At 39.1% G+C, this 14,344-nt stretch overlaps 1 protein-coding gene across 3 annotated transcripts in view; it reads left to right on the top strand.

Annotated features, from left to right (window-relative positions):
- The window catches only part of syn2b (synapsin IIb), a 63,752-nt gene that overhangs the window by 24,674 nt on the left and 24,734 nt on the right, over positions 1-14,344 (top strand). For all 3 annotated transcript variants that reach the window (XM_062404872.1, XM_062404864.1, XM_062404857.1), the window contains exons 2-3: positions 8,059-8,116; positions 9,942-10,033. In XM_062404872.1, coding sequence (XP_062260856.1) covers positions 8,059-8,116; positions 9,942-10,033 — 150 coding nt within the window. The remainder of the gene's footprint in view (positions 1-8,058; positions 8,117-9,941; positions 10,034-14,344) is intronic.

The following is a 14,344-nucleotide window of genomic DNA, read 5'->3' as shown; positions in this document are numbered from 1 at the left end:
TCTCTCTTGAGTTATGCATGTCCAGGCAAAATTGTGACCCAAGCCTCACTACAAGGCATGAACATGTCATAATAAAGACAATGAATAGCACTAACATCATAGAGCCTGAAGTGTTCATCGGTTGAGTAATAAAAATTGGACTTATCGCTCTGTCCATATATTTTCTAGAATAAAAGAGGCTAAAAAAGATGTGTATAGTATATATTTTGTTGTTTTTATTTTTATTCATAGTTTTTTTAAATAGGGTATGTAATTAAGTAGTTAAACTGTGAAATATCAACCCTGGATTACATGTCTTTGTCATAAGGTTTTAATAACATCAGTAATTTCCATTTTCTAATTTTGATCCCGCATTGCTCTGCGGCCTCAGATCCACTAGCGTTGTATGGTGATAAAGGTCTTGTTTAGATTTTGGAAATTTACAATGAACATGTTAAAGATTGTCAATTACTTCAACACAATAGCAGGTCCATTTTCTTTGGCAATTTTATTTTAAAACTCAAATACTAAATTCCTAATCATACTGTTTTAGCACAGTCATGGAGGCTTTCCTGACACAGCCAGTACTTAGCAGAAATGAGGTGGTTGTTGGCTCAGTTTTGATTCTCGTTTGGAAATGATTGTGCCCTGTATCAGGTAGCTTCTGTTCGGCTTCGTCACTCCCCTCAACTAGTGAACTGAAACCACTTCCTTCAGCCTGGATGAAAACGATTCCAGGCTAATTGTTCATTCAGGTACTTTGACAGGAGCGAATCATTATACCATGGCACCAAAGCTAGCGCAGAGTAAAACCGGTTAAATGCATTAAAAAGGTTTATTATGTTGTTAACAGCCATGTTGATAGATTTTCATTACCCAGTCAATCATCTTAAACCAATTTCCAAGAATTATTTGGGGTCTAATAAGCAAAGATTTGTTCATCAGTGTACTTCCAATTATTATGTTTTATTCACAAATTGATTTGAATATTGATGACTGAAAGACAGGACTGACGGTGCTGATCATACTCATAATGCCTCCTCCGGGCTTCCAGCTCAGATCAAGGGGACAAACTTTGAATGTACCTTTTCTAATATAAATTAAAAAAAAGCCTGAAATGTTTGAGAACCAGTCTTTAGTGATGGGAAATGATAGATTGTATTTTTCCCAAACTGTCATGTTCTGCCAGTTTGAAAACCACAGTCTGATTCAGTTCTTGTGGCAGCTGTCAGCTGAGAGTAAAAAGTTGAGGGTGTAAAGGAAGTTGCTGTCAAGGAGTCATTGGATAAAGCATTGAGATTATTTATTTCAGTAAATGTATAAAAAATAACTCTTCACTATATTTGATCCTACATTCAGGATTTTATGTAAAGTAAGTAACAGTAAACTAAATGTATTGAATGTATGAAGTAACTGTTTGATTGGTGGTTTGTTTGCTTACATGTGTTTTTTGACTCCATAATGCAAAAACTACTGAGCCGATTTGCATTTACCTAGGTGGAGGAACGGGACATGTTTCAGGGAAGAATCCATTCTCCATAATCATTTTCCTTTACATTGTCGGATGGGGTATAACCCTTTCTTCAATTTCTCAGGACCTTGTATTTGCAATCTGCGAGTTTGATCTGTTGATGTAGGATATTGTAATACTTTATTTTTTGTCATTTATTTTAGCTATAATAGCCTGACACACGTTGTTTAGCTTTGACAGAGGGATTCACTCTACTGAGCCATTCTCGACGTTATTGCAAAATCTAGTAAATAACCTTTTAATCAAATGAAAATATTTCTGAGAAATGTATCAAAGGATGAGAAGGTTAATGTCAGGGAACCTTCAGGAGGCAATGAGAGGCAAACTGTGAGGAGGGGGGGGGGGGCTGATGAACAAGAGAAATCACGGCTACAATAGTTGAGTTAAAGCTGAGTTAGAACAAAATAAGTAAATGTCACACCTGTGTGCTTTCCAACGACAAGAAGAACAATAACAACACTCTCATACACAGTCACACACACACACACACAAACACACTTCAGTAACTCTCAGTATCTGCAGGCTAGTCTCAGTGAAACCTTAAGAAAGCAATCAACATTGCATTTTGTTCCAGCTTGTCCCCTAGATGAGCGTTTTTTCAGTAAAGCAGATGTGACACTAGTGGATTCTGTAGAACACACACACACACACACAAACCGGCATCCACAAACATGTACACAGTGTGCGTTTGTGTCAACATGAGAAAATATCCTGCCCGCCAGGTCATCATTCATCACAGTAATGTAATAAACGCACATACACACTGACCTCCCACCAACAGACACACACACACACACACACACACACACACACACACACACACACACACACACACACACACACACACACACACACTTCTACCTCTCTACCACCACAAACACACAGTTCTACCTCTCTGCCACCACAAACTCAGACATACCTCTCACAAACACCCAGTTACATCTCACTAACACAAACACACGCACACACGCATGCACACATACACACACACACACACACACACACATGTTTACCTCTCTACCACCACAAACTCACACTTACCTATCACCAACACAAACACACCTCTCCCTAACACAAAGACGCACACGTCTACCCCTGTGCCAACACAAACGCACACACTTCTATCTCTGAGCATCATTTTTCAAACTTACTGAACAAATGGAAAATAAATATCTCATGTATTTTCTTGTCTTATAATATTAACATATAGAGGAAGATGACACTAAGATTTTTGAAGGGTAATGCATGTATTCAAAAGCGAAGTATTATAATGATATATTATATTGATCATATATCTACTTAAGTTTATTTCCCCTGCTACATTTCGAGTACTACCTTCAAATAAAACCAGTTCTTTATTTGAGTGGTCGATAAATCAGTTTGACTAACTCTACATGACCTTTTAGACAGATCTTTAATTCATCAGATGCCTCCAATAGAACAGTTCACCAGTTCCTCCATGGATAAGAGCTGCTGTGCCTCTGAATAAAATTATATTATTAAATAACATATTCATATTTACAAGAGCAGCCTTTATGGATTAAGTAAAAAACATTCTTAATCACCAGTAATAGGCAGGTCAATGAGAAAGTATCTATTAAATATAGAAGTGTGAATTACTCAGCGAAGGGAACAGTTAGATTGTACAATGTATTATGTCTCATACTCAGTCTAGCTCTGTCAAAGGTTTGTTTAAGCCTCAAGACCCTCTCTATTTAACTTATGAATCACAGATCTGATATCACATCCATCACAATGATTATGCATCGTAAGAGATACCCTGTGTCCCTATCAGTCATGTGACAAGATTTATTGACCCAAGACAAAGTCTGTTGCATTGCAGAAGCTGCATACATACATTTCAAATGACCAATGACAAGACAATACATTTTTATTAGACTCCATGAATATCTTTTTTCAGTCATTGTAGCTTTAAAAATGTCAGTCTTTATTCTACCTGATTTCCTCAGAGTGGATGATGGCAGGAGGAGGCGTCACAGCCTCATGTGCTGCAGCTGAATAATTCAAGCGACATTTTCATCTCATGCAAGGACACATGAGCCAATTCCATACCGATGTAAAGCTTTGTATGCTGAGCATGTTCGGTCAGTGCAGCCAATCACAACTCTGGTGCTTCTGGCCATTTTCTTTTTCATCTTGCACCCATTATGCACACAGAGTGAAAATCAAACACTCAGTTGTCAAACGGTAGATGACTCAAGTCTGAACCTCTTCTTTAGAGAAGATAAGTAATTGCCTGTCTCTGAGAGTCACTGTTTGATTCACTGCAGTCCAAACTACTGTGTCACAGTGTCAGAAGAAGCTTGAAGATGAATTAGCCTTCAGGAGTGACCAACAATGTCTGTTTATAGAATTCAGTTATAATGTGTTTATAGAGAGAGCAGTCGTCCTCGAACCAGAAAATTGTTTGTTCGATCCCAGTCTTCCCCATCTGCATGTGGAAGTGTCCTCGGGCAAGATACTGAACCCTGATTTGCCCCTCATAGAATAAGTGCTGCCCAAAGATGTCCTGTATGAATGTGTGTGTTCAACTTTAAATTGCTACTGTACTGTAAAGCGCTTTGAGTGGTCAACAAGAGGGAAAAAAGCACGATACAGACCATTTATCATTTACAAATAAAGAATGGTAGCTTGACATGTAGAAGACAAACAACATTTTTCATGCAAATGTTTGTGTTTTTTTACATGACTTAATGCATCCACTCCCTACAACATTATCCTCATTATTTCCTGAAGAATTGCTCGTGTTCATCATATTTTCTGCCTGTGGTGTCATTGATTGATTTTATTTTAGTTGGACATGGACATGACAATGTCATTGGACGAACCAGATGCATTGTTTACAGTGTATTAGCATAAATGCTAGTTTACAACACCTGTCCACAAGGATATTCCTGTTGAATAAGTTGTTTCTTCCCATGCACATTATTAGTTTTGCTGGATATAAATAAACCAGCCTTCCTGCTGTTACATGCATCATCCCACCCTTTCTCTTTAGTGGATCTTATCGAAAAGATTTATCATTAAGTAGCATTTGGCAGAAAAGTCCTACTGTGCATTTTTCCCATATGTCATAAATATTAAAACACTAGTTTCACGGTTCGGGTCGTGGTTTGAAGTGCACCATGGGTCAAAAATCCGGTCCACAGATTGCAGTGAATACGCTTTGACATCGGCAGCAAGAACGCCTGGAAAAACTGACGGAAACAGGTAGCCTACAGTCAGAAAGTTTAAATAGAAAAACTCTTATTCTGCAGCCAGCGCAGTTCCCCAGCCCTGGTGCTATTCCTTCCACAGTGTTCTCATCTCTATACCCACAGTAACAGCTTGCCAGCTGGCCAAATAATTACACTGTCTCCCACCACGCTCGAGCTGACAGGACTGTTGTTACACCTTTTGTGCCTTTTTACCCCGACTATGAGATTCCTGTTTAACACTCTCCACTCCATTCATGGACCAAGGGATGGAGACGGCCAGGGCTTGTTAAGTCTTGCATTGCAAGAGCGACTGTGCGAGTGCCCGAATAGGGGGATGGTATTTTTGTGCAGCTCATTGAAAAAAATATTTTTAACCAATCAAAGTCATAGATATTTATTTTACTCCTGATTCCTTCATCTTGACATGTGATTTCTACATTTAAAAACAGCTTAGCAACACAGACGCCCCTGCGCAATCATTCTTGTTGACTGAACCCATTAAAAGCAGTCAATTGACTTGCATGGCTCATTTGTATGCATCGATTGCTATAATGTGTGTATGCATTGAATCGATCATGATCACCAGAGAGGGGAGAGAACAACAGATGAGGGGTGGAGAAAATAATGAATTTAAAGGTAAAGTGCGAGAAATATAGCAATACAAGGAGAAAGGGAGAGAAATAGCGAGTAAGTATAGCGTGTGAGAAAGAACATCACCTGTCATGAAGTGATATGTATCATACTGTAACTAGAAGCAGACACAGTCATTACACCCTGATTACTGTGGTTATTCTTGTCAACAATAACTCATTATATTATACAAGACTATAATCTATGTAAAACAAAGCTTGAAGAGGATATTTCTTTGGCTCCTTTGCTAATTCTGACTATAATTCAATTATGTGAGCAATTGTCGATTTGCAGTTTAGAACAAATTGTATTTCAGGGAAACAGAGTAGGCTGTGGAACCAAGTTTTGCTAAATAATAATATGATAATATTGATGTATTTGGGTTTGTGAGGACTCATTGCATTTTGAAGGTCCATCATTTAAGACACTAATTCCACTCATCTTTCTCTGTCTCCCTCTGTCATTACCATGCATTGATCTTAAAGGGTTCATCCACAGATCAATTTTCAAAATGGAATCTCATGCTCAGCTGTTGAACGTCACTCAGTGTACAGACACAGTTTGGTCCTGATTTTTCCTGTACATCTAATTCATCCATGTTATTAGATGCACAGGACCTTCTAAGGTTTACAGAGTGGCATAGTCCATACATTTTTAAGATAAAGCTTCAAAAACATATTAGTTCAACATGACTTTCCAATAAAACTGTTGATACTTATTACACCATCAATATCCCTTTCTCATACTTCCTGAGATCCCAAGTTTCTCCAGAATTATATATTTGGGTATATTTATCCTCAAAAACCCTCTGAGCAGCTCCAGTCTTCAGATGTTCACGCCAGATGTGCCCTGCTTGAGCTGTGAACCTCATGAATTAAAGAGCATGTACTTATGTAAATTCACCTTTATTTCTGTCTCAGTTTTCCACTCTGCATTATTTGGATAATAGCAACACTGAGAACTGCTAAAGATCTTAATGTCAGCCACACATTGCCTGAGCAAGAAAGTTTATACCAAAGTACAGTTGGTACTTGCATGGTTCTATAGGAAGTAGGACTGGATTACTTTTTTATTTGTGGTTTCGAAGTGTCATGTGAAAGTCCTCTGTTGGGATTTCGCTAACAGCTCTGTCAGGATTCATACTCGCAGATGGTGTGTTGTGCTATGTGGCAGCTACATTATGCTTTTTTTAATGGACTTTAATGAGGGAGCTACATCAGCGGCCTTTCAGTAGAACACTAGCCTGTAATTGTCGATTACTGCGTTGGCCTGGCGTCCCATGGCTCTGTGTATTGTTTAGCATTGTGCACTGCAGACGCGGAATGTGGAGCCTCACTTGCTCCATAGATGCTTGATTCTGCATTGAATTCTTCTGAGAAACTGCAAATTTGACTTCACACGTTTCAGACAGAGCGCTGACGCCTGTTGTGTGTTTGTTTCTTTATGTAAGAGCTTTCAGTGGTGGAGGTTAGTGTGTCATCATCGTCACAGCAGCATCGTAGTGTGTCCATTCTCCCTAAAAACAAACACCGATCAAAATGCAGCTTGTGGGGGGACTGAGAAAGATTTACCGCTGTAATGCTGAGGTCACCAATTTGGCTTTTGTGGTCACTGGTAGTTTCAAGTTCCTGCATCATGCCCTCAGAGTGTCACTCTCACAGATGGTCTGATCCTAATGAACCAAACTAACAAGCCAGATGCTTCTGTGCTGCACTACACGGGTCCTATGAGGTTATAGGGAATGAACCTTGCATACATTATAGTTTGAGGTGTACAGAGGGACCATGAGCACACACACACACATTTAATTTAATGGTAGATTGTAATGTTTATAAGCAGTGATACTGTTTAGAGAACTTAAGAAGCTGCTGATACTTGGAGAAATATTTTTTTTAAGATAAGCTAATTCCACAAACTGATGGTGCTTTAACAAACGCATTGATTTAAAAGACAAGCCCTCTTGATGATCAATATGTTGCAGAATTATCCATAGTTTTTATTGTTAGTCATATTATCAGGCTCATGGTTATGGCTGTATTCAACTGTAATGTATGGTCTGATGATGGAGGCAGTGTAAACCATCATTGTAAAATGAAAATTACCGAGCGTTTTGTCTGTTTGTGTTTTGTCTGTCGGTCTGGGTTCCTCTGCTCGTCTCCTTCTCTCTGTCAGTCGTTTTTTGTCTGCATGCCCTCCGTCTGCCTGCGTGCGTGCGTGCGTGCGTGCGTGCGTGCGTGCGTGCGTGCGTGCGTGCGTGTGTGCGTGTGTGTGTGTGTGTGTGTGTGTGTGTGTTTATAGTTCTACATCACTCTTGAGCGAGTAGCAGCCAAGATATTAACAAGTCAACATCAATTCAGATTGTTATTGGGAACATTCATCATTCAAGCTGCAACATGACGCTTTATTATTTGCAAGCAGAATTGCAGGTTTAATCAGATTTTGATGTAACAGCCCATTGACGGACACTAATTGCAGTTTTGGTTTGGCAACGCTGATTTGCTGAATCTTTTTTAAGCTTATCAAAATCTCCTAGTCTCCTACAACAGAGAAAGTTTGGCCGTTCACAGCGCACGAGCAGGCATCCATTTTCTCTCCATCATTTGTTCCTCAGGGAGTGGGATGTGTCCAGTAGAGGGCAGCACAGACAGCTGCACAAATGTCAGCCTCAATCTCATCTCTCTCTCTCTCTTTTTTTCCCAGGGCCAAAGTGTTTCGGGGAAAGAAGATCCTTGGAGACTACGACGTCAAAGTGGAGCAGGTATAACATGGATTTTATAGACCTTTGATTCTGATTTCATTTATTAAAGGGTGAGCCGGATCAAGACAGAGATGAAAGTGGACTGACATCATATTCACATGTTTGATGTGGAAATACATAGAAGAAGAGACACTGATGCATAGCACATTTTCAGCAAAATGACATAAAACGCTTTCATATAAGGTCCACTTCTCTATTACTTTTTACAACAGGTCAGAAGTAACACAAAACATCTTGGAGGCTGAAGTGTAGAAAAATGTATGCTTTCACTCTGCTTCGTTATATCAAGGTTACAGTAGTATGCCAGCATCAGGGCTCAGGGGATGGCGGTGTTGGTCAACGTGTTTCTATCAGTTAGTTGGTCAGTCCAACACTTGTTAGTTGGTCAGTCCATCATGCCTGTTTTTGGACACATGTTCATGGTTCCCAGAGGTTGAATTCCAGCACCTTAGACGATCCTCTTCCTTCCCCTCAGCATCATGAGGTCGACATTTACACGTCATCAGCGGAAACTTGACGATCTACTTGATGACTTTAATGATGCCCTAAATGCTACTCCTCTAGTATCATCACTTGATACATGTTTTGAAAGCAGCTGAGAGGTGTTAGCATGTGATTATTAGGTTTCATGCAGGGTGAACACTCAACACATAAGCCCAATTTTATGGGCTTATTCGTAGCTACGCTATAGCCTGCATGTAGATGTGTACCCTACGCAGAGCCTACATTGTACCCTGATGTGCACCTCCACAAAATTATGCAGACCTCAAGAGCAGGGTTTAGTCTGCTGGGTAGCATTGCATTTCGGGCAGACTGTGCCAGTTTAGAATTGAGTTGAAAGAACGAACACAGACGAATTCTTTCTTTTCCTCATTGCAGTTCTTTAACAAAAAGTAATTTCTCTTAAACATCTATCACCTCCAAATCCAACACGATCCGCTCTGTAACAACGAACAGTGGTCTGAAGTCAACAGAAACGCCAGAGAATCTGTTAATAAGCAGACCAGAAACCCGAAGGCCCTCAGCACCAGCATAGGACCTCTACCGCCACTAGCGTTTCAGCGCGACTCACCGACACCTACACACAACTTTGAATGCTGGGCCCCGTGCGTTGGCTACATGGGCACCTACGGCGTGGCTTCGACACAGAAGCATGAATCAAGCTTCAGCTACTGCATTTGAAATGACAAGTCTCTGGGATTCACACCAAACGGTTTCACACCTAATAGATGATGACAGTTAAATTACAACCACAAGACACCACAGGAACAAAAATAGTCACTGGTGGAGACAGGAGTCGGCAGCTATGAGTCACAGAGAAATCCTCACTGTAGTCTGCAACCACACCAAAGACCAATATGGTTTTGTGACTGAATAACTATAGGGTATTTGTATACAATGATATTAATTTGTTTTTATCCCAGTTAATACAATGAAGAATTATAGTATTTGTGTCCAGTACCAAAATCTTTCCTTCGTTTCATTCTGTTGCCTCTGTAGAAGGGATTTGTTGGACAAGTTTTTCAGTATTTTATTTGGTTGTTTTGCTCCCAGTGCAAGTGACTCAAATGAAAAAATGATGTGTCTGCAACAATAGATTAGAGTTGACATATTACACATCTCTTGTTTGCACAATAACCAAGAGGCACTAACAATATAAGCATCTGGTTTCCCTCTTGTATATGAGTTGTTAGTAGTCATTTATTTAAAGCACTTGGGGCCATTTACTGTTTAATGGGATTTCCGAGCATTTATCAGTGTATATGTCAAGACTTAATGTTTGTAACTAATAAAACTGTCCTCCATCCTTTTTCCATCCTCATAGGCCGAGTTCTCTGAGGTCAACCTCATCTCGCACTCAAATGGAACCTGTAACGTGGACATGCAGGTCGTCAGGAGCGGTACCAAAGTGGTCAGGTCAGCACCACACATGCATGGCACACACATGTACACGCAGAGAGTGTTATTGAGAAACTCTGTGGATTTATGGTTTAAGATCATACTTTGAATCCCAACTTTAGTTGTTTCTTAAACCCTACATCCTGTTGTAGGTCATGAGATAAATCCCTAAATACAACAAAAAAAATTACAACCTAAGCTCACCATCATTAGTTGGACCTCATCTCCTGACACTAAACAAACCCCACATTTAAAAGTTTCCCTGCTTTGGGGATTAATTTCACTAATTTGCACGGATATTTGATCGTCATTTTGTATTTGAAGTATTTCAACCTTTTGTCTGTATTATCATATGTTGTAGTTTTAAATGTTTTTTCCATCGCCCTTCAGATCTCAGTGCAGTGTTACAGTCTTACTCCCATGTTTTTGCACCAACGCATGATGATCCAAAGACTTTTCCATTAGATCACAGGGAAAATCCCAAGAATAATCTCGAAAATGACAATTAACACTTGTTTACTAAAACCTCTGATTGGTGGAAAAAGAGCTGGAGACATGTGGCCACAAGCATTACCCGCAGACTGGCACAGTAGTTCTGCGTAGACACATGGGAATACACCGTAAAGCAGACAATCGTGCAGACACACTTAAAAACCACACAGGCTCCAGTGTCACAGAAAAAGACTGAATTATACGAGACAGTTACTGTCACCAGGAAACAAAACCAGCAGGAAATGAGGAGAGCAGCGTCAGTCTGAGTATCAGCATCTTCTGCCTGTAATTAGGCTTTATGAGGGGCCGGTCCTCACATGCTCACAAACACACAAACAGGCACTCAACACTGTCCACTGACTTAATGTGAGGTCAGGGAAACATTGACTCACCGGAGCTGACAGATATATTCACGTCAGAGCAGTGATTTTGCAGTCGGCGTATTGCTGAGTTAACCTCAACCCCAAAGAGGATGTCATGTTTTTCAAATGTCTCTGCAGCTCCTCTTATACAAATTATATAATTATATTTGTATATGAACTATGGGAAGTATTTACAGCGCAGAATATGTGGAAATTCATGATTTTTAGTCCCTGAGTAAACGTTGCAGTGAGAGCCTGATGGGTCAGAGGTTTTGGTGTTAAAGGCGAGGAAGATGCTGTAAACAATCAAATTCTTATATTTCATCTGTAATACTCTATGGAAATGGCAGAATCAGCACATAACAGGGACACAGTCGCTTTTGAACATAACATTTTGAGTTATTTTTCTGCGTATTCAACACTTGCTTATCTCATCGTTGCATGCATTAAGAATTAAATCAGAAATTATCAATATTTAGTAAATGGAAAAATGTGGAAATGTGCAAAAAGTCCTGTGTGTTAGGTCTGTTTAACATGAGCAAACAGCAGGTCCAGGATGCAGCATGGCTGTTTTGTTAAAGGATAAGTGCAGCATTATTATCTATTTTCTTTAGCGTCAGTTAATTGTGTGAAAAGACAGAAACCAACAAATTGTCCGTCTCAGTACTTTTCATCATTTGTGTCTGTTTTCCCCAAACCAATTTTTTTTTACTCATTAATGCAAATGTTTAAATACTGATTGTTTACAAAAAATAGCAAATAAGAAAGTAAGTAAATTTTATTAGCTGTGGTTTGATAAAACGTATTTTTGAGTATTTACTTGATCTATTAAACTAGCACTTTGTAAAAACTCTGTTTTTACAAAGTGCTATATAAATAAAGTGTATCATTATTATATTATAATCATTAATCATAAAGCTGATATGTCGCTCTGGGAAACAGAGCAGCTAATTCGTGTATTTTTTCTTGTCAAGTGAAGAAAAAGCATGTCTCTGGCAAACAGGAATAAAAACATCAGGATCAGTCAAACATTTGTTGGAGAAAAGAAAACGTGCATTAAATAACTGGGCTTATTCTGTAATTCTTCACATTTTAAGATTAATCTTTCATGGATCATCAAAGACTTTGTGGATTTTAGCAGCGAAAATCTATTAAACGAAAAGTAATAAAGATCTTTCTCTCTTTCTGGCTTCCTTCTTAAATCTTAATACAGCAGCAAAACTATAAAAAAAGAATAAATAAAAGAGATTTCCGCCTTCACAAAGTTAAGCTCTGTTATCTTACTTTGTGTCTCTTCATGAGTCGTCTCATTTCAACTTTTTTCCTCCCTCAAATGTTTAGTCTTTGACGCAGGGCAAAGAGAAAACCAGTTAGGATGAATTGCTGGCAACACTGGTTTTGGTATCCAGTTGAGAGAAGAGTCAAGACCCTGCTGATGTTTTCAATTTACTGTCAATGATGAAGAGATTATTGTCACATTAATTGCTGTGTCCTCCCCACCAGAGTCTTTTTTAGCTTCTCCGAGACTCTGATTAGTATTCTCAGAGCATAAACAGCCGGTGGAGGTCACACTGTGCCAGAGTTTTCTCTCACTGATCTCTACATCTCTTTTACTCGGTTTTTCTCACTCTCTACTTCTAGCCTCTTGTCTTTCTTCACATCTCCTCGCTCTCACATACTCAGAGCAATTAACAGGTGTTATGTCCCATCACCATCAACCTTTCATTATGCTCAAGGGTTTTTATTGTGTTTTGCTTTTGAGATTTATATATTTATTCTCAGTAAAGCATTAAAAAGTCATGAAACCTTATTGTGACAGATTATGAAAAACCATCAATCTATGAACTGGTTATTACATTTTAGGAGTTATCTTTCTACTTTGGCACATTCATGCCATATTTTTCCTCCGTTGAAGAATGTCTGATTTCAGTCCCCATCCAGTCGCCGTCCAGTCCTCACCTAGTCCCTCACCTAGTCCCTCAACCAGTCCCTCACCCAGTTCCTCACCCAGTCCCTCACCTAGTCCCCAACCCAGTCCCCAACCGAGTCCCCACCCAGTCTCTCGCTCCAACTAAGAGTGGGCAATAACATCAATCTACAATCGTATGTAACAGTAAAGATTAAGAACCTTGTTATTATTAAAAGTGGCAAATGTACAACCAGTAGTTGACTGGCACAACACACAACACAAATGGCCCAATAGGACTATCTTAAAGTTATGGATTAAGAATGTTTCTTTGTTAAAGATGAGAAAACCTTGTGGTTCGGGTTTGAACACCACTGGCAAGAACTACTGCTGACCACTTTTCTAAGGTTACAGGTGATAACAGTGAAAATAATCACATGGTTAAGGTTATAGATTGTCTGCTGTCATGCTTTAAGAAGCACTGTTGGTAGGAAATGGGAAACAAACAGCCATAACGCTGTGTTTGTTGACCCATGTGTCTTCCTACGTACAAATATGTCATTTTAGGACACAAAAATTGTCACATTCTTTACAGAAGTACAGATACTTTTGTCAAAAATGACTGAAGTAAAAGTAAATGTATTGATTCCATGTCTTTTCTCAAGTTAAAATATAAAAGTACAGGCCCTAAATTGTACTCAACATTATCGACATTCTTAACTTTCTGTTGATACTCCTTGTCGTGGACATATGTGCCGTTTCTCTTCTCTGCAGTCGAGTCTCCCTCTACACAGCAAGAAGTCGTCTTTTCTGTGTTATTGTCCATTCAGGTTAAACCCTCTCTCGATATTGGGAAGGCAGCGCATCACGACGCAAAATAAACGTTATGACTTATTCCCCTCAAATGCATTAAAACCATTGTTCTAAACTTTTGAAGGACTTTGGAAACCAGGACTTTTACCAGTATCCCTCCTTAGAGACACTAATTTGTTTGTTTACCACAGATTTTGTGCTGAGTGAATTATCACCACATCAGTCTCCGCCCATTTATCAGCTCATTGTCTTACTTATTGGTGCATTAAAACATGAAGACTCTTCAATCATTTACCTAAGACCCACTGCTCAATTTGATTAAAGATCTCAGTTTACAATTGTTTTCAATTTAAAAAGCAAAAGGTGAAATTCACCGTCCAAGATCGTCTGAGGAGAGGAAACATGACCAGTTTTTACTTAACAGCTAAAACAAGTTTTCACCTGTGAGCTCCTGTGAAATAGTTACGCTCTTGCAGAGGTTCAGGTCAGATCAGCACGTGCATGGATGTTGTATGTGTTTAAATTAAAATACCTCTACTAACGATACTTTATATCTCATAGATTTGCCTCTGACTCAGTGATGCTGCCAAATTGATCCATTACAAAGTTCTATCATGTAGATTGTTGTGTGATTTTAATTACACATAATAAGAAAACATTTCAAACATTAGTTACCAGCTTCAGGCTTCGTTTAACATCAAATTCAAGCGTCTAGCATCATAGAGAAAATGTTTTCCTCTCATGTGGATTCACAAA

Source organism: Platichthys flesus, chromosome 2, assembly GCF_949316205.1.
Source record: "Platichthys flesus chromosome 2, fPlaFle2.1, whole genome shotgun sequence".
Classification (NCBI taxonomy): Eukaryota; Metazoa; Chordata; class Actinopteri; order Pleuronectiformes; family Pleuronectidae; genus Platichthys; species Platichthys flesus.
The sequence above is the reverse complement of the archived record's forward strand: the minus strand, read 5'-3'. Positions and strand labels throughout refer to the sequence as shown.